We start from the raw sequence: 19819 nt of genomic DNA, 5'->3' as shown, positions 1-19819 counted from the left end.
CTTATGGTGCAATCACTATGTAGTTAAAATGTGTCAAAAGCATTCAGATAACATGTGCTCAGGATAACAGATCCTGGAAAATTCTTCATGTATATGTGATATGTGAATTAATGGCTGAAATCCTATTGCTTAGTATGGTAGAGCACACAAAAGTCAGCCCATTGAATCAGTGGAGATTTGACAAGCCAACTCCCCTGTAAGTTCCATCAAATCAAATGAGCCTATTCTAGTTGTGACTTTATTGCACTTTGTCACAGCTAGAGTAGGCCGATTTGAATTAATGGAATTTAAAAAGGAGTTGACTCACTGTATCCCTACTGATTCAGTAGGCCTACTTTAGTATGTCTTACTATGACAAGCTGCAGGATTTCAACCAATAAGTTATAACAGTCCATTTCTAGCAACATAGCTCAAATATGTCACCTCGTTTCATGGCTCCAGTTAAAGGCCCTTCCCACACTGGCTTTCAGTGATGGAAGTGGCTGCAGACTAAACTGGACAAGACACTCAATGTGCCACCTGAAGTACTGTGGTTGTCCTTTTTAATTGGTAAGAGCCATGGAGCCAATTCCACTGGGTAGTAGAGGGGATTCAGTTAGTTCTTCCTTTTGTAACCATGATCCCCATGAAATTCACACATATATACATTTTCTTGAAAAACAAACCCACCACTGCATTTCAGTTTTAGTGTCATCCTTCATCTGACTCTACGTTTAAGACCTTCTGTGGGCAAAATACATGTTCTCTGAAGATGACAAACCTTAATAATGAGCTAGCTAAGATTAAGTAGGTGGTACCCTTGAAGCTAAGGTTAAGTGGTACCCTTGATTCTGAGGCCCAGTGGCCTCCCTGTGACAGGCAAGGAATTGTATGCTTGTCCCAGGAACAGAAATTATTACGATGATGGCTCTGTCAGCTATCATGATGCAGTTAGTATTTGATGTGTCTGTTATCTATCTCTAATACTATTAAAGTCTATGTTATGCCAAATGTTTACTAAGCAACATTCTGTGTTGCAGAGGATAAAGGTTTTGTGCTTCCATGGATCATGCGGTAAGCAGTAGGGTTGGGACAACAGGAAAACCAGGTAGGTGCCCATGGAGAAGGAGGTATGGGGATTCTGCAAAGGCATGGCTAAGAAAGTGGCCTGTGCCTTGAGGGAATTCTTATAGGCATTTCACAAGCTAAGAGAAACATCCCTTGTATAGATGATTTAAGTGTGGATATCCAAATAATAAAGGGACGTGGTGGCGCTGCGGGCTAAACCGCAGAAGCCTGTGCTGCAGGGTCAGAAGACCAGCAGTCGTAAGATCGAATCCACGTGACGGAGTGAGCATCCGTCACTTGTCCCAGCTCCTGCCAACCTAGCGGTTCAAAAGCATGCAAATGCGATAGGGAGCACCTTGGTGGGAGGGTAACAGAGTTCCGTGTCTAAGTCGCACTGGCCATGTGACCACGGAAGATTGTCTTCGGACAAAACGCTGGCTCTGTGGCTTGGAAACGGGGATGAGCACCGCCCCCTAGAGTCGAACACGACTGGACAAAAATTGTCAAGGGGAACCTTTACCTTTACCTTTTTATCCAAATAATACAGAAGAGACTTGTGAGGATAGTATATTCCATTACAGTCTGCACTGCCACTCAAGAAAGGGCCCTTACTATTCTGTGACCCCTTTTCTCTGTCTTAATTATTGCAATAGTTCTTTACTTTGTGCTATAGTAAAACAATTAGTAGCCCTTTTCTCCACTCCCCCCCCCCAATCCCTTTTTCTGTGGTGATTGTGGTGATGTACAGGTCACACCAGCTTAGGCCAAACACAGTTTGTTTCTCCAGACAATGGTGATCTATTATGTGTATCTTGGAGTGAGATAGGTATGCCAGAGAGAGGGAAAACCAGCCCAAACTCTAATCCAATGTTTGGTCTAATTTGTGCATAGTGAATAGGTGTAAAACAATAGACATTATACACTACCTATACAAATCAAGAATTGGGTCAATTCCCTTCCATCCTTCTGATCACTTCTCACTGGTGCTGTTAACATTATTATTTCATCCTGAGATTGCCCTGTGATCCCACCCCTATATCTTTTAAAGTGCTACCATATTTTTCCTATAATGACATGACCAGACGTGACCCATCCATTTTCAGCATTATGATCTCATGGTCACTCAGCCTTGCCCTCTGCTTTAGTGATTCTGCAGGCCAACACTGAGCACACCCAATCAATCCTAAAACCTCATTATGAAAAATATAAACAATATCTGTTCCTATTTTATACAGAATGCTCTAACGTCTCTCTCTCTATCTGGGCTCACTCTATGACACCCAGTTCATTAAAATTCTGATCAGGTAATTATGAAAAGGAAGATAGTGAAACAGGTAGCTCTCCAACAGAACCAATGAACTCCAATGCTAATTGATCTTTGCTCTTCATATGTAAATGTGCAAAGATGAACATCCCACCCCGCATCACATAATTAGAGGTAAGAACATAGGGGGCAGAGGGAAATATAATGAAGATTATTTTAAAATGTGAAACCAATGGATTTTATTTGTTTGTTTAACTCAAACATCTTATGCTATCCTGGATGATAACTGATTCCAGGACAGTTTATTGATTTTAGACATTCCATTTCTGTCTGTTGAAAAATCTTTACATCCCAGCACGCTAAAGAGGACACGTGAATGAGATCAGGACACTTCCCTCCATCCTGTGCTCTGATCATCACCCCTGCAGGAAGTTTGAGGTCCCGTGACTTGTGTCAGCTGATGTAGCTGCCCGGGCTGCTTAAGACCAGGTGACAAGGTCCATCATGCAGGCAGGTCTTGCTACTAATATGGGCAGCCACAGTACAAGCATACGATGAAGCCTGCACATATGTGTCTGAACTAAGGGGATCAGACTGCCTACAGTACTAAAAGGAAGCATTATGGGTGTGTGTTGAGAGCCAAAGAAACAAACCACCACATGGCTGGATATTAACAAAAATCTACCAGGCAACATCCCAGTGTAGGTCTACAGAGACATTAGACAGCTGTCATGAATTGAAAGCAGTACAGTAAATAAATGTCAGTTTCTCCTTTGTGCAAAGTAGGTGTTTACAAATGGCACATTATGCTAATGTAATGTCCCCTTCACTGAATCACTGTCAACCAGTGCCTGAATTGGGGGGTGTACGGGTGGCAGTGCCATAACCCCACTTTTGACTGCAGCTCAGCTGTCAGAAAGAATGAAAAATCCTCGTACACAATCATCACATTCCATCTCATTTCAAATGCTGCAGACAACATAATGGCCTCCTCTCCACAAACCTTTTTAGACGAGGCAAATAGTTTTCTATTAAATTTTGCTGTGGTTGAGTGGGTTGCATGGATCTCCCATTCCCCTTTTAAATCTGACCTTAATATTTTATTTATTGTTTAAGGGATAATGTTCGTGGCAGAGGAATATATGAGGCAATAAATGGCTTGTGCAGGTAATTAAATGCTGAACCAAAGCCGAGACTACTGATAACCATAAAAGCCATTCATTTTGACTGTACTCCAAAGCCATGCACTGACTGGGAAGGCAACATTGAGTCCACCATGGGATGAATAAGGGAAAGAATAACACAGCCCATTTATTGCATTTGAGTGATGAAACTCATGTTGCTTTTCTCCCCTTCAGAATATCATTTTGAAGTCAAGAAAGAGACATGCATGACTATTATGTCTGGCCATTGAAAGGTTTTTAATAACGTCCTTGACGTGTTTTAAAATTTAATAACTTTTTATGACAGAACAAAATGGCAAATGTCATTACCAACCTCGATTCTCAAAGCACTTCCACTCCCACTTCAGATTGTACCACAAAATATCAATATTTGGCAGATCTGAAGGTGACAGTGCAGCTAGACCAGATCTCCCTGTATGAGCCCCCATGCTGTTAAGATCCTAAGGGGAGGGCTTCTCTCAATCCCTCTACTTTCGGAAACAAATCTGATAAGAACCTGAGAGGACTTTTTTTCTGGCTGCTCCTAAACTGTGGAACTCTGTTCTGTGGGAGTGTCGTGGGCCCCTTCCCGCCTTTCCTTCCACCTGCTCCTGTAAGCCTACCTCTATAGAGAGGCTTTTGGGGATTTGACAGGCAATTGAGACGGAAAGGACTTTTAAATAATATTGTATATTGCGGTTTTAAATTCTAATTGATTTGTTTAAATTAATTATTTATTTTAAACTTTTGTTTGTTGCCTTGGGCTTCTACAAGGGAAGAAATGTGGAATAAAAGTCAGATCAAATCGATCGATCAATGGACAGACAGACAGACAGACAGACAGACAGACAGACAGACAGACAGACAGACAATCCCCCAAATCATCCAGCAACCAGCTAAAAAAATTAATCAGGATTCAGAAGACACGAAAGGGTAACACATGTAGAAATCACTGAGAACGGCATTGCATACATAATGCTAATCAAATGAGACAAGGCATATGATGACAGCAAAAGCAATGTGAAACTAAAACTTAAAAGGGAACAACAAGGTGTTCAATCCTTTGTCTGCCACATACACTGAGGTGAGTGGTTAGGGAAGAAGATACAACATCCTGTTTTTAAAAGTATCAAATTAGTGTTGAGAAAATCTTGTAAACAGAGTTGTGAGAGTAAACGTAGGCATTATGTGGGAAATTCATGTTTAGCTCCCCCAGCCCTTTCTGTACTTTGAAGCAACTGTGGGGAATTCCAGTTTCAATCTGAGAACCAGTAAAAGAGGAGTCATATTTACTTTATGTATTACGTTTTTATCTGCTGAAATGGGGTTCAGGGATTCAGTTGTAAAATGCACTCAAGCTAGGTAATGACTAAATCAAAACAAGCAACACAATCAAACTGGTGAACAATCATACCAATAACATTCATCAATATATTATAATAAATGTGTACATTGGATACCCATTGTAGTGAATAGAGTAACGGATTAGGACTCAAGAGGTCTTGGTTCCAATCCCTGCTCTGTCATGGAAACTTACTGGGTGTGTGAAAGTAGTAACACTACTCCTTAAATATCTCACTTACCTTGAAAGTCCTGTTATGGCCACTATACACTGGTTACAACTTGAAGGCACACAACAGCAACAACCCAAATGAATAATCCCAATGATCAATGAACACCAAGTAACTCAAAAGGCCAGCCTTCAATGTAATACCAATAACAGTTTCAGAGATTGACTGATGCCCTGTTCAAGCACTACAGCCTGAAAGAACATAGGGTTTTAACTAGTGGGAATGTGAGGGAGGGGATGCATAAGTCTCACCCTCAATGTTCCCCCTGGATGTCATGTATTTTATACGTGCAGTGTGAAGGTCTGAAAGGGTATTTGTAAATGCATTTAGCTGAATGCTCTTATGGTGCTGCCATGATCAGGAGCCCAGGTAAGGCAGGGCTCTCAGTCATGGAAGTATGTTCAAAGGAATGCTCTTAGAAACACATCTTTAGACTTTGGACTGAATACACAAGGGTCTGATTGAGTGGGTGTCGAACGTATGTGCATATTTCTGTTCACATCATGGTTACAGCCTTCCTTGATTTCAAACTGTAATGCCTAGATAGGGCTTATGATCTGGGAAACAGCATGGGGTTCACCCACCCTAGAATATTCTTGCAATAACATTTGAGTCCCCACCCTCAATATTTATCTTATAAGAAAAAGCATATCAAGACAAGAGATTTGATAACACATCTCCTTCATCATTCTTACGTGATTTGGGCCTTTAGAATAAAATCTATCTTGGACATTGGCATCCAGCACTCACAGATATGAATGATTTTTAAAAATAATAATAAGCAGCATCAGCAGAAACAAAATTAAAATAATTTGCAGAAGAACCTTGCAATTTACAAAAGAAAGTGTATTTTATGCAAAAAGTTGTATTTCCCATGAAATAATGTCTTTTGTGCAAATGCATTTTTCCTGCACAAAATACAAGGTTTTTACACAAAAGAACATCTGTGAATTTTTTTTATTAAGAAGTTCCCAAATGTGAAACTTGCACTGTGTACTCTCATCTAGCTGGGAGAAAACTTTTAACATTTGTCATTCTCTCCTGTCAGAATAAAATAAGCAAAAAATTTATATCCATAGACATGAATGTTGGTTTAAGGGCTAATTTCACCCTTATACTATTTAATAGCTTTTAAACCTACCAGATTCCATCCGTCCATTTTCATATTCTTCGGGGTTTTCAGAAGTGTTATATTGTGGAAAAGGCTGATTGCTGAAAAGATTGTCACATAATAAGCTACGGCAAAGCTTTTTGAGGAACCGCAAAACATAACCGATGCTGTTCACTACTGGCAGGCTCAAGAGGTGTTGTTTCCCATCAAAAGAAGCAGAAACTAGCAGGGAAATGGAAGGGAATTAGGGGATTGTTTGATATGAGCAACAGAGACAGAGAGAAAAACAGACCAAGGTTCTCTTAACAAAAGACTATTGTTTTCATTGCTCTCATGGTGACCCACATGGCTTTTGACCTCTCGGCCATCCACTATATAAATACATGAAGGGTTCAAGTATTGCAGACAAAGCTGCATTGATTCATGTTGCTCTAGATGTCTCACCAAAAAAAGATGACCCACCTGATACCTTTTTCATATCCACTGTGCAGATTCCTTCCAAGTCCACATAAAAATGTTGCTGTACAGAAAACTGTAATCAGCACATGAGCCCTATTCAGGCATTCAAACAAAGGCAGCATGGTGTTAATTTGAAAGCATGAGCAGAGAAAGCCCTGCTCCTTGCCTGTCCCTGTCAGAAGAGAGACAGAAAAGCTACAGGTGTAGCAGGCCATCTCCTCTTCAGACTGTTCTGTCTGACAGTGACCAGCACTTTCAAAATAACCATCCTTTGGACACATGAACATAGTTTTCCATTTCATGGATTTCCTCTGCAGAGGCAGTATTCATCAGAACATAAAGGGAGGGGCTAGTACTGCTCTGCTCATGTGATGGATAAAAGCAGAGAATGTAATGCCTGAACAGGGCTATTGCCCTGTTTTGCTGCTGCACTAATGTCTCCTACATCAGGCTTTGTACTGATGGCTCCTGTGCTTTGTCTTTGACTTCCTGCAGAGAAAAACCAATAATCTCAATAAATGTGCGTATCTTTCAGCTTTGGTGTTTCGCTTTGAATCTAATTGGAGAAACCACGTCAAATGAATTTGAAGCCTAAACCTATAAGGCTATCATCTTATTAATGTTAATAGGAATTCAATCATACCCCTGCAAGAAGAAAAGAATGAATCCTATTGGACACAACTGATTGGCATGTTTTCAGGAATTAGCTAAAATAAACTGGGATCAGAGTGCCTCGAGGGGAAATGAAAGTGGAAATAAGATATAATTAAATGTTGCACAGCAGGATAAAGCTCAGGGTTGCACAGCATGGACAGTCCCTGCGATGTAGTAGAAATGCTATGGATCACTGCAACAGAACAGTTTTCTAGGTTTTTTTCTGCATCTATTTTCAGTGGACTAAATAATTTTAAAAAATGAAGGAAAAGCACATTTATGGCACATTTAACTTATTTATTATAACATGAATATTTGTGGATTACAGTCCACTTCTTATACAAACCATAGGTTTTAAACCCATGAAAGTTAAAAGACTCTTCCCCCTGCTTTTTTTGTTACGTTGAAATTGATTTCTATGGCTTTAAAACAGGCTAAATAATTCTTAATATGCATTTGTTCTTCAAATGTATATTTAATAAGATAACTCCAAATTACAATCCTTTTATTTCCAAGCAATATTGTAATCATGATCTGTTTTGTACTGAGTGTGAGAGAGTGAGTATTTAAGGTGTAGAAACATATGAGACCATAGCAATAATTGGAGTGTGTGGGGGGGAAGGTATATGTTATTGAACGAAAACATTTTTAAAATACATGAAAAGTGGGGGGAGCTCTCCTTGTGTGTTTGCAGCTTTTGCCTCATGTGGAGATGATATTCTGCAGAAGAGAGCCTTCTCAACGTGTGAGGATTCTCCCCATGAATCTGCAATGCCAGGGGACCAGCCTCCAAGAGCATGCAGAGAGCCTCCAAGGGTTGAGCAATGTGTCGCTCCCCACCCCCCCCCCCCTTGTTTGGTAGTGCTCTTGCCTCACAATTTCACAGCCTGCTCCCAATGAAGCAGAACATTGTTGTGCTTCCATTAAGGTATTAACATTAAGGATGGCAAAGGATTTAAATGGTTATGATTAAGGTATTGTGATTTTTTAAAAAAAATTAGTTTGTTGATTATTACAAATTATTTTGTTGATTACATCGTTAAATCACAAAATTGTTTGTAAACCATTCCAAATTATTGAATAAACTACCAAGCTACTATAGCTACTTAAACTGGCCTATAAAAAATTAAAATGGCAAAACATATAAATCGTTTCTCAAAAATGAATGTCTTTGGCACTGAGCAGGTAAAATCATGAATTTTTAAATCCCTGTTGAATGAGAGGCAACAGATTAATTTTTAAGATGCTATTACTAAACTCTGTGAGGAAGTAACCATGGCCTAATTGGTAAAACACAACAGTATATCTGGTTTAATTCATCATTTGGCAGCCTATATATTTATTTGCTTGCATCTAGTGCAATAACATCATGAACAAGGAGATTGAGGAAGGAATCTGGTACATCCATACCAGATGAAAAGACTGTGTTTTATGTTCAAGTACTAACTTGACCTCTTCATTGTTCACAAAATGCAAAATACAATGGAATGCAAGGTATTCCTTGAAGGCTAAATAAAAGTTTGTGTGCTCATTCAGGGTAGCATTCTTCATTTAAAGCAGGGGTGGGCAATTCCAATGAGGGGATGAAGGTTCCTTTTCAGATCTGCCAGCAGCCTAAGGCGCCACATACCCAAGAGATTGGGCTAAAGGGAGGAGAGGAGTGGCAAAAGATTAAACATTTAAATTTAAATCATTTTAAAATTAAATGCAGTCGTTATGGACTATAAAAGTTGTCACAACGCTTTTTTGTAAACTTGGGGGGGAAGGGTTTAACGGAAAAACTGGGGGTTTTAAAAGTGAAAAGGGTCCTCATGTGCCCTTCAGTGGACAAAAAAAAGAAAAAACAAAATATGATGGAGGGGGCCCTAGGTGACCCCTTATAACACAGCAAGATTGCTTCCCACACCCCCTAGAGGGCATAAGGAGACTAAACGTAAGGGGACTGAACACAAACGGAAGAATTCATTCCCTTTACTTACTTTCAAATGGACCTAATGAAAAATAGACTGTAATATAACATCTGAAGCAAAGTCCTACTTTTCCTTAAAGGGAATTAAATGAAAAATGTGGCTATGGCCTTTTAAAATACATCTACCAACAGACACAATGTTATCACAATATATTTCCTCACTCATTTACCTGACACCATTTCACCTCCATAGCCTTGCTTGACAAGTGAGAAGACTGTTTTTTGCTGGTGCGCACTGTCGATGCAGGCCTGAACTGCTTGCTGTAGCACCATTGAAGGCCGTTCAGGTCCAAAATGGTCTGGAAGTTGCTGCACTTTCTTTCGTTCAAGGTACGGCCCCACGTTTCCTTGCTTGTTGACATAAATGCAAACTGCAGACAAAGAAAATCCACCACCACCATCCCTGGTTGTTATTAAAATAGCTGCCCACACACATGACACAATCAACTTAAGCAAAACCAATCCGTGTTTATTTTATTTTATTTATTTACTGTATTTATACCCCGCCTATCTAGTCATTTCGACCACTCTAGGTGGCTGTTTGGGGTGTGTTGGAGTTCACTAGGGTTTTTCTCCCAATATGTTACTGGCTTTATACCTGCTTGCCACCAACAAACAGAAAAGAGGTTGCCTATTCTCACATTAACTGAACAAAGCTAAATGGGACTGTGACGGTATGCCCACGTCACTTCTGTCAATCATAGCGGAAGCTCAAGTGCAGGAGCCTATGAGAGGACAGGAGGGGCGGGGTCAATTAGGCAGTTAGAGGGAGTTAGAGAGAGAGTTAGAAAGAGGAGAGAAGGTGAAAGAGAGAAGGAGAGTGTGGAGGAGAGAAATTGAATAGTCAAGATAGATAGATAGTCAGGGAAGTAGAAAGAAAAAATAACAATATTAATAAGTTGGTTAAAGTGAATAAATCAATAAAACAAATGAAGAATTGAACATGTAACCAAAGAGAAGAAGTTTTAATGAGGGATTCTACACAATGATTAAAAAGAACATCTGTGATTCATATACAATCTAAATAAACAAATGTTGGCAGCAAGTGTCTGATTCAAATATTGGGCAAGTGCAGAGGTGGGATTCAGCAGGTTCTCACCTATTCTATAGAACCAGTTCCTAAATGTACTGTTGGTTCTTAGAACCGTTTGCTGGCTTGAGATGAATGAAGGAGGAGGGGCCAGGTGACCAGCGATGAGCGGGGGGGAAGGGGGCACAATTAGCTGCCTCCCTTCCCGTGCCACACTGAGCCGTCTGAGGTGGGGTGGGGGTGAGAGAGACAGAGCCCTGGAAAGAGCAGAGGCATCACTGGGAGGAAAGGGGGGAGGATGACTCCTTGAGGGGTGGTGATTGACAAGGCATGTGGGCAGGACACAGAGGGAAAAAGTTTTGGAGTGAGACCGCTTCAGTCAAACACCCAACCGTCCTCGTTTTACTATGATTTTTTTCAAGTTAAAGGTACCACATAAGACTGTTGCTCTGCCTAGAAACAGTTTTTTTAAAAATATCTGAGAGAATATCCAATGCATGAACTAGTGACGGTCTCACTGATCCACGCAAGCAAGTATGCAATAGAAAAGTCACTCACACCACAAAGAGATCAAACCTCCAAGCCTCATTTAGAATAGCAAAGAACTTTTCCTCCTGCCTCAAAACTGACAATTTTGGGAGACAAATGGCACACATATGGCCCACTCTGTTAGAAGGAGGAAGACAGCTATCAGTATTTTAACACTAGTAAGATTTACTATTCTTGAAGGCCATATATCCAGGTCCAAGAAAGGAAAACACATAAACATATAAATAGATAAGGGGAATTGAAACTCTTCTCTCGGAAGCGGCCGCTGAGGGTGAGTGGGGGAGGTGGAGCCTGCCAGGGCTCTGAGGGAAGCCATCATCACCACCAGCGCCTCCACCAACACCAACACCCCTCAAAGCGACTGGTGAGGAGAAGCGGTGGGTGCGGGGTGGAGGGGAAAGATGGAGGAGGAGGAGACCTCAGAGAAGTCAGTAACTGAAGGACTGATTGAGGTGGTGGGGTTGAGGTGGAGTGGTGACAGACTGAAAAGAGACCATACCTTCCAAGCCAGAAGGAAGTGTGTGTGTGGGGGGGTAATAACTCCACAACAGGTGCATAAAGGCGGCCTCCAGGTAACAACAAGCAGGGCTATCAGTCATTTCAGGAGCAGGAAAGGGGAGGAAAGCAATTTTTGCTGGTGAGTTATAGGGTGAAATAGGAGGTAAAGGGAAGGAGAGATGTGTCAGTTCTCTGTCAAACTTGGTCATAAGCACCCACTGTGAGGTGTGTGTTTGTGTGTGTGTGTGTTTGGCACATGCCCATAGTGAGGGTAACAGCAGCGGTATGCCCAAACAGATACACTGTTTGCGCATACCGCTGGGAGACCACTGTGGAAGAAACCCTCATCGGATCCCACTGTCCTGGGCATTTATTTATTTATTTATTTATTTATTTATTTATTTATTTATTTATTTATTTATTTATTTATTTATTTATTTATTTATTTGTCATTAGGACATAGAACCTGTTGTTAATGTATTTGAATCCCACCACTGGGCAAGTGTGGATAAGGGATATCCACTGGTGGCAGTGAATGAAAGAGTGAACCTTGGTTTGGGGAAAACAAACAGGGAACACTGGGTGGAACATCCCCCCCTAGGAAAATTTGTTTCAGGGTCCATTTTCATTTTCAAAGAATCCTCCAGTTCATCAAGGATTGATTCCTAATGGTAGCAAGGATGTATTATATTCTAATACTTATACAAACAAAATAACTGGAGGAGGGGAGCATTACGATTTTCAGTTGCTCAGCGTTAAAAACAAGTAAATCTAGGAGTCTACCTTTTTAAGAGCCAATTAAAATAAAGTGCTTAAGTAAAAGTCAAGATTGGCTTCCTGTGGAGTGATGGGGAGGGGGTTGATCTTGTTATTTGTTAGCCCATCTTTGATCCAACTTTATACTCCACAGAAGTGGAGATACAGAAATGCAGATTTTTATCTGCATCTTTCCGTGCTTAAACCAGGGGTGGGCGATTTCAGAAGATTCAAAGTGTTTTTCCTTCCCTCAGTGAAGTGTATCCCTCATGAAATGGTTCCTTCTATTTTTGCTGATAAAATGGCATATCACAGCCCCAGAAGCGTAAGGGCACCATTTGTCAATTAAATGTTAACGTAAGGCCTCCATGGGCCTGTGTCAAGCCACAAAACACCTTTTGTAAAACAAACATGAAGTATCCCACTGCATCAAATCATGGAGATTTTTTTTCCTACATGAAACCAGGTTCCCTCCCCCAATAGACCCTAAAAGGGGCTAAAAGAACCCCGAGGTTTCATTTATCTGGCAGATTTTTTTTAAATGGGTTTGAGGACTTCAAGAAACCCCAGAAGGTCCACATATTGGGCCATAATAGATTGCACTTTGTTTATTCTAACCTTGAAGAGAGGACATTACTGAGTACGAGTGTACAATTAATAATATAGACTGTCACACAAGAACCGATATTGACATATTGACACACCATATTTACATACTGGAGCACTCTATTTTGAAAGGGATAATAGATATTCAAGCATTTTTTCTCCCCTGCCCAAGAGAGAGAGAGAGAGAGAGAGAGAGTATGTGTGTGTGTATGCATGTACATTTATTGTAGACTTAGTCAAAGTTGGTATAAAATAAGATGCATTATTATTGCTGGCTGCCAGCACGCCAGAGTTGTCATCTTTCAGAACATATAGCATTACCCTGTGACAGAAATCAGATAGGTGACAAAAGAAATTATAAAAGAGGGAAATATGTGGATGATGGCTACACAGTGCTGGGGATAATATACAGTTAGTATCACCATAATGAAAATCTAGTGCTTGAAGTGTTAGCAGCCACTCAGGCTGAACAATAAAAAGACTCAAAGCCATTTATTCAGGGTAAATAGGACTATGACAATAATAATACTTAGCATTACATAGCACTTTAAGTCATCAAAGGGCTATACAAACAAACAGGCGAAACCATTACAAGCATGAACAAGGGACATGAACTGTATTGCAGTGATCTCATGATAAATTTATTTATACAAAACAGCACAGACTACTTTCTGCCAGTGACACCGTATTTCTTAATGCAGACATGGCTATCACATGGTCAGGGCAGCAGAAAAACTCCTCCCCCCGAAAAAAAAAATTTGGAGGGTGAGGGGGTTCCCCACTTGAGTCCACAAGATGCCCCTGACTTCAATATGTCCTTTTGTTTATGCATCACTGTTTGATATTTTGCCATGTATATCCACAATAGCTTAAAAATCAAACTGAGGAGATAAAACAAAGTGAAGGGGGAATTTAGCTACTTGTCTGTATCACTGAGAACAATAAAATGTTGTATTTTTTCAGTCTCATTTTGCAAACTGAATTGGCAACCCGCTGGGAATAAAATCCCTTGAATAAATGCAATTTTTTAAAAAGTGCCCTTTCTGATAGATCAGTTAATTCCACATACCTGTGAGGGCTTGTGGGGCTGCTGAATTAGGGATTGTGGCTGCATCCTGTGGGATTGAACTAATATCTGGTTCTGGGGTGCTTCGTGGCGGGGAGATTGCTAAAGGAGTCATGAGAACACGAGATTTCAGCTGGAAGACAGAACCAATTTGAGTCATGAAAACACATGTACAGGATCTGTTCTATTACGCAGCATCCTAAAGCTCTTTGAACTCTCATGCTTTAGCAAATTGCTACCGCGCCCCACTCCATTCTAAGCGCATAATAATGCTTTGCAGGAGAACAGAATATTAAAACCTAGCCTGCATTATGCATTAACATTCCATTCTGCAAGATACAAAATATCATGCCGTTCACACAATAGTTACACCATAGGAAAATGCTAAGTATCACTCATTAAGAATTTACTTCAGAGGTTGAAAAAAAGAAATCCAGAGAGAGGGGGGGGGAGAGAGAGAGAGAGAGAGAGAGAGAGAGAAATCCCACAAAGAGTGAGATTTCAGAGTGTTAAGATAATTATTATAATTATAATTTATCATTTTATTCTTAGCTGGGCACATGCATCTTCCTTGAAATTAGCTATTTCTTTAATTTAAAAATGCATGTACATCTGCACCATTTGTAGCATTTCAGCCACAAGCAAAATGCAATTGTTAGGTAACACAGTCACTAAGCAGCAAAGAGAGACCATATGAATGTAGAAAGGGCCACAGCCAGTCCTATGGAAGGTCTGTCTAGCACAGTATTCTGTTTGCACAGTGACCAACCAGTTGCCTCTGGGAATCCCTGGGGGCAGCCGAAGCCTCCCACTTGTATTCCCCAGCAATTGGTATCCAAAGGCATGCTGTTTCCGAGACCGGAGGTTGTCTAGAGCCTTTGTTACTAGTGGCCACTGACAGCCTGAAATGTATCTGATCCCTTTTTAAAGCTGTCTGGATCTGTAACCATCAATACATTGTACGGTAATAAATCCCAGGGTTTTAACTACATGTGAGGTGAAGAAATATTTCATTTTATCTGTCCTGAATCTACCATCATTCAGCTTCAGTGGACAACCATGGGTTCTGGTATTATTTATTATGGGTTATTAGTAGGATTGCCGGGTCTCAGGGCACAGGCTGGAATAAATGGTAATTGCTATGCTTCTCCCTGGGATGGAGGTGGGTGGGAGGCAGTGGTGCTAGAGGAAGAAGCAGCTTAATTTTTGGATGTGAGGTGGACACCCATTTCCACTCATTCCCAAGGCTCACTGGCTCAGCATGAAAACATTTTAATGTGTGTTGCACTTGTGTAGCATAACAGTGCCAAACCTAGGAACCATCTGATTACTGTTAACACGCTCTATGTGGGGCTGCCTTTGAAGACGGTTTGGAAACTTCAGCTGTTCCAAAACTTGTCAGCCAGACTACTGACTGGGGGCCAGCTACAGGGAGCATATAACGCACCTGTTACGAGAACTGCACTGGCTACCAGTCTGTTTCCGGGCCCAATTCAAAGTGCTGGTCATTACCTATAAAGCCCTATCAGCTTGGGTCCAGGCTACCTGAAGGACCGTATCTCCCTATATTCGCCTTCTTGGCGATTAAAATCAGCAGAGGAGCCCCTCCTCTTGGTCCCATTGCCAGCACAAGCACAGCTGATGGGGACACGGGAGAGGGCCTTCTCTGTGGCAGCTCCCAGGCTATGGAACGCTCTCCCTTGGGAGATCAGGATGGCCCCTTCCCTGTTATCCTTCCAAAAAAAAAAAAAGCCAAAGGCCTCTCTCTTCAGGCAGGCTTTTAACAATTACAACTGAATCCCTGAACCCCATTTCAGCAGATAATTTTAATCTTTTCCATGTTTCCATGTTTTAATCTTTTACTTTTATTTTAAATCATGTAGTTTAATTTGTCTTTTAATATTTAACATTGTGTTTTTAATTGTGTAAATTTTAATGTTGTGAGCCACTTTGGGTCCCTTCTAGGCTTATTTTTCCACCTATCTAGCTGCTGTCCCCCTCCCCCCTTTCATTTTGGGTTACCATATTACTTGTTTAACTGGGTTCTGGCCACACAAGCCAGCATCTCTTTGTGCCAATTTCTACAGTTGTCTGACCCAAGACATAGACCCAGCTTCCCTCCAAACATTCCCCCCAAATGTTTTAAAGCAGGGTAGGCACCTAAAGTGCTAACCTTCTTGGGGTCCCAGTACAGCCTTCTGAGGTTCTCGAGACCATCATGCTCCTTCTCCATAACACTGTCATTTGGCGTTTTCCCATCTTTAGAACAGACCCACCCAAATTCTAAAAGATTAAAATACCTCTCCAAAGTTTAGTTGTATATACCCAGTGTTGTGTAATAGATAGATTGATGGACTAGGACCCAGGAGACCTGAGTTTGAATCCCTGTTCAGCCATGGAAACTCATGGGGAGGGGTTGGCACTGGTAAAACCACTCCTTAAATATATCAACTTGAAGGCCCTATTAGAGCCTCCATGACTCCATTCCAATGCAATGGCATGTAACACACACAAGTTTAGTTACTAGCAGTAACAGATTTACACTAAAATACACTGCAATTTGTTTACATTTGGCCATATCTAGCACTGGCCTGATAACGTTTCTGAAACTGAATTTGGTATTTGAGGCTAAAGAGGTTGCCCAAACTCTGTTGTTGCGAAACAGGCATACTGTAGTTTATCCTGTGTACTAATTCCATAAGATGTCTTACAGTATTATCACTCTGCCTAGAAGTCAGAGCAAATGCTTCTGTAATCAAATGTCAATTAATTATTCCACAGTTCGCATGGGATATTTCATCTCCTTACTTTTGTGATTCAAAGCTACACCACCACACTGACTGGACCTTTCCCAACATTTCTGAAAGCAAATTTCATATTTAAACACCAAGATAGTAGTTAATTTCCTACCACACAGCATATTTTGCAAACAATAACATTAATGGTGCCGCAGAAGATACAAACACAAAGAAATGCATGTTTTATAGAAATGCTCCTATTCCATTTGGTTTTAAAAGAAACTTTAGTTTGTAGAATCTTCCTCTCACTCCAAATTTGATAGGAAAAGAAGGGTAATCTTTAAATACTATTCAAAATAGGGCAACAAATGATACCATAAGTTACATATATCCAAAGATACAGGCTTTGGAGCTTCAGGGGTGAAATAAATTCCTAATGAGTGAGAAGTACCTTAAAACCCATAGTCAGGGCCTTGAAATGCTGGAATTTTTGCTTTACAACAGATCACATACAAAATTCTAAAAACTGAGCATGAAAGCTACAAGAGATCTCTGGTAGAAGCAACTGGCTACTTATAATGAGCCACCACCACCACCACCACCATCATCATCATCATCATCATCATAATTATAATTATAATTATAATTATAATTATTATAATAATTATAATAATAATAATATGTGCCATCAAGTTAATTCTGGCATACCCTTTTCAGGATTTTCCAGATAGAGAATACTCAGAAATGATTTATCATTCCTTTTTTCTGGTTTGTACCTTGGAACTGTGCAGATTGCCCAAGGCCACACAGGCTGGCTCTTCTCCATGGAGGCATAGCGCAGAATCAAGCTCCGAACCAGATACTTAAACCACTGAGCTATCCAACCAGTTCAACAAGCCACATAGGTGATTAACTTCCATCAAAGCCAACTGCAATCTATATTGTATTTTCCGTTCTTCTAACCTTTGGTCAGACAGTAAGATTTAGCTTTTTTGTCTTTTTATCTCCCTTCCTTTTGTTTCCTTTCAAATGTAATACTAAACTACACCTTAATTACAAGAACTCATCAAGGCAAAAACACCACAGAATATTTAGAATCATGTACTTAATAAGAATTGTAATAAAATAAGAATATTGACATAATAGAGCAAGAACAATAGTTATAAAATTGGCACTAGTTATTTAAAAATAAATCAGGAAAGTCTGAAAGCTCCTCTAAATAACCCCATAGTTTGTTAGCTGCCTAAAAAAAAAAGTAATGTTCAGTAATGAAACATCCTGTAAGGTAGGTGACATCACAGATAAATCTGTATCTCAGTAATTGTCTACTGTGCTCCACAGAGTATAGAAGGTGCTTTTTTTAAAAGTACTGTATGCAGAATAGCCACTATCAGTTTCTCAAATCATGAGTACTTGCTTACTTTGCCTGTAAAGAAATACATTTGAGATACAGCTGCCACCGGGTTACAATCCAAAGATCCCCGCGGCTGCTGCTTATCTTGTTTTTTTTTTCCTGAAACCTCCATGTCCAGTGCTATAATAAGTAGACGGCTGGATACATGAAAGCACCTAGTAGGATTCTTCTTCATGTTAAGAATAAATTTGTCTCATTGCTTCCCTTACCACTCTGTCTCCCACAGCTATGTCCTGGTATCTGTAGTCAAATGAGTATGCACCCCACTGGCTCAATGGGAAGAAAAACTGTTCCCTACAACAAACACATTTGTTCTGCATTTTGGTCTAGGCTGGGAACAGGCTGGTTTGCTGCTTTTTCCTGGCAACCACATGACAAACATGTCATGCAAACCAGTCTGCCCCGATCAATGCCTACCTGCATCTTTTCTTTTCAAAGCATCACTGATGTTTTGTGTCAGTTAGCAATAATTAAAAAGAAATGGAAAACTTGCTCTCCCTTTCCCTTTGCAGGTGAGTGGCGAAGACGTTTCCCATTTCTCAAGATCATTAAGTGGCTGAGGCAAAGCATGGAGGAAGAGACAGAAAAGGGATTTTTGTTTGTGCGTTTGTAATAGGTCTAGATCATGCAAACAGCAACACTTGTAGTGATGGATCTTTGCATAAGGATTTTCCCAAATGACACACGAGACCTCAAAAGGACCTTGGTCAAGGAGGAATAATCTGTGGCAGGAGGAGTCAGTAGGAAACAGCACATCTCATTTGCAAGAGGACATGGGGGTGAAGGGAGAGTGAGTTGTCAGTGATTGTTATTAATACCCTGTGCCTCACTTAGGGTTCATCACAATGGTGCTACTGGTACATATCCTACAGGTTGAGAACCACTGGCCCAAACCAGGCCATTATCACCTACCGTGAACAGTGCTGTTTCTAATCAAATAAGGGGCCACTCTATCCTTCAAGGGTGACTATTCATAACTAATACACCATGTGCACTTTGAAACACAAAGCAAGGACTACTTCCAAATGCCTACATAGAAAGCTAAATACTATATTTCATCTTATGTTCCCCATCACTTTCCTGTCACTGCCTGACAACAAAATTTATGCTCCTATTTATTACCCATTAGGAAGTAATATGACAACAGATAACATGAAAAGGTATATTTTAAAAGTCAATTGTCTGAAATTTACATCAAGTCACATTTCTCCCAGCCACCCACCCTTTCAAATGCCATTCCTGGCACAGCATGTAAAGACCACAATGAATTTCTCAGAATAGAAGTATTCCACTTAGCTGAAGAGTGTATGCTTCAAGTGGGTATACACAAACCATTTATCCTTCTGAAATGAAAGTTCCTATAAATATATTTCACAGTATCTCCATGACTGTCAACTTTAATACTGGAAAAGCTTAAGATTAAATCCCTTTCACTTTTTTCTGTGAAAGTTATTCAGTGAAATTCTTATAAACAACAGGCAACAAAGGCATTAGAAGCATTTAGCAATTTATCTAGAAATAACTGAGTACCAAGAACACACAGAGGTGCCCACCCACCCCTATTTCTACAGAGATGCCTCTACCCAAGCCATGTGCACACAACTGTATGTGGGTCAAATCAAACCATGTGCACACAACTGTATGTGGGTGACTGCAAGTGGGTCAAATCAAATCAAGCCTGAACTTCTTCGGAAACAAAAAAAAATTATGAAACTAAAGCTGTCATACTTTGAGTGCATTGTAAGAAGGCGAGATTTGCTGGAAAAACTGAAGGCAACAGAGAAAGAGGGAGTTCACATATGAGAAGGATTGTCTCCAAAACCGAATCCACAGCCCTGAGTTTTCAAGAGATGAATAGGGCCGTTGAGGACAGGACATTTTGGAGGTCGCCAATTCATAGGGTCACCATATGTTGGAAGGAATT

At 40.4% G+C, this 19819-nt stretch overlaps 1 protein-coding gene across 2 annotated transcripts in view; it reads right to left on the bottom strand.

Annotated features, from left to right (window-relative positions):
• Positions 1 to 19819, bottom strand: part of SCML4 (Scm polycomb group protein like 4) — a 99199-nt gene that overhangs the window by 15542 nt on the left and 63838 nt on the right. For both annotated transcript variants that reach the window (XM_078385249.1, XM_020801361.3), the window contains 3 exons: positions 13747 to 13876; positions 9409 to 9609; positions 6187 to 6378 (listed from right to left, as the gene is read on the bottom strand). In XM_078385249.1, the coding sequence (XP_078241375.1) occupies positions 6187 to 6378; positions 9409 to 9609; positions 13747 to 13876 (523 nt within the window). The remainder of the gene's footprint in view (positions 1 to 6186; positions 6379 to 9408; positions 9610 to 13746; positions 13877 to 19819) is intronic.

Source organism: Pogona vitticeps, chromosome 1 (genome assembly GCF_051106095.1).
Source record: "Pogona vitticeps strain Pit_001003342236 chromosome 1, PviZW2.1, whole genome shotgun sequence".
Lineage (NCBI taxonomy): Eukaryota > Metazoa > Chordata > Lepidosauria > Squamata > Agamidae > Pogona > Pogona vitticeps.
Note: the sequence above shows the minus strand (reverse complement) of the source record. Positions and strands in the feature narration are given on the sequence as shown.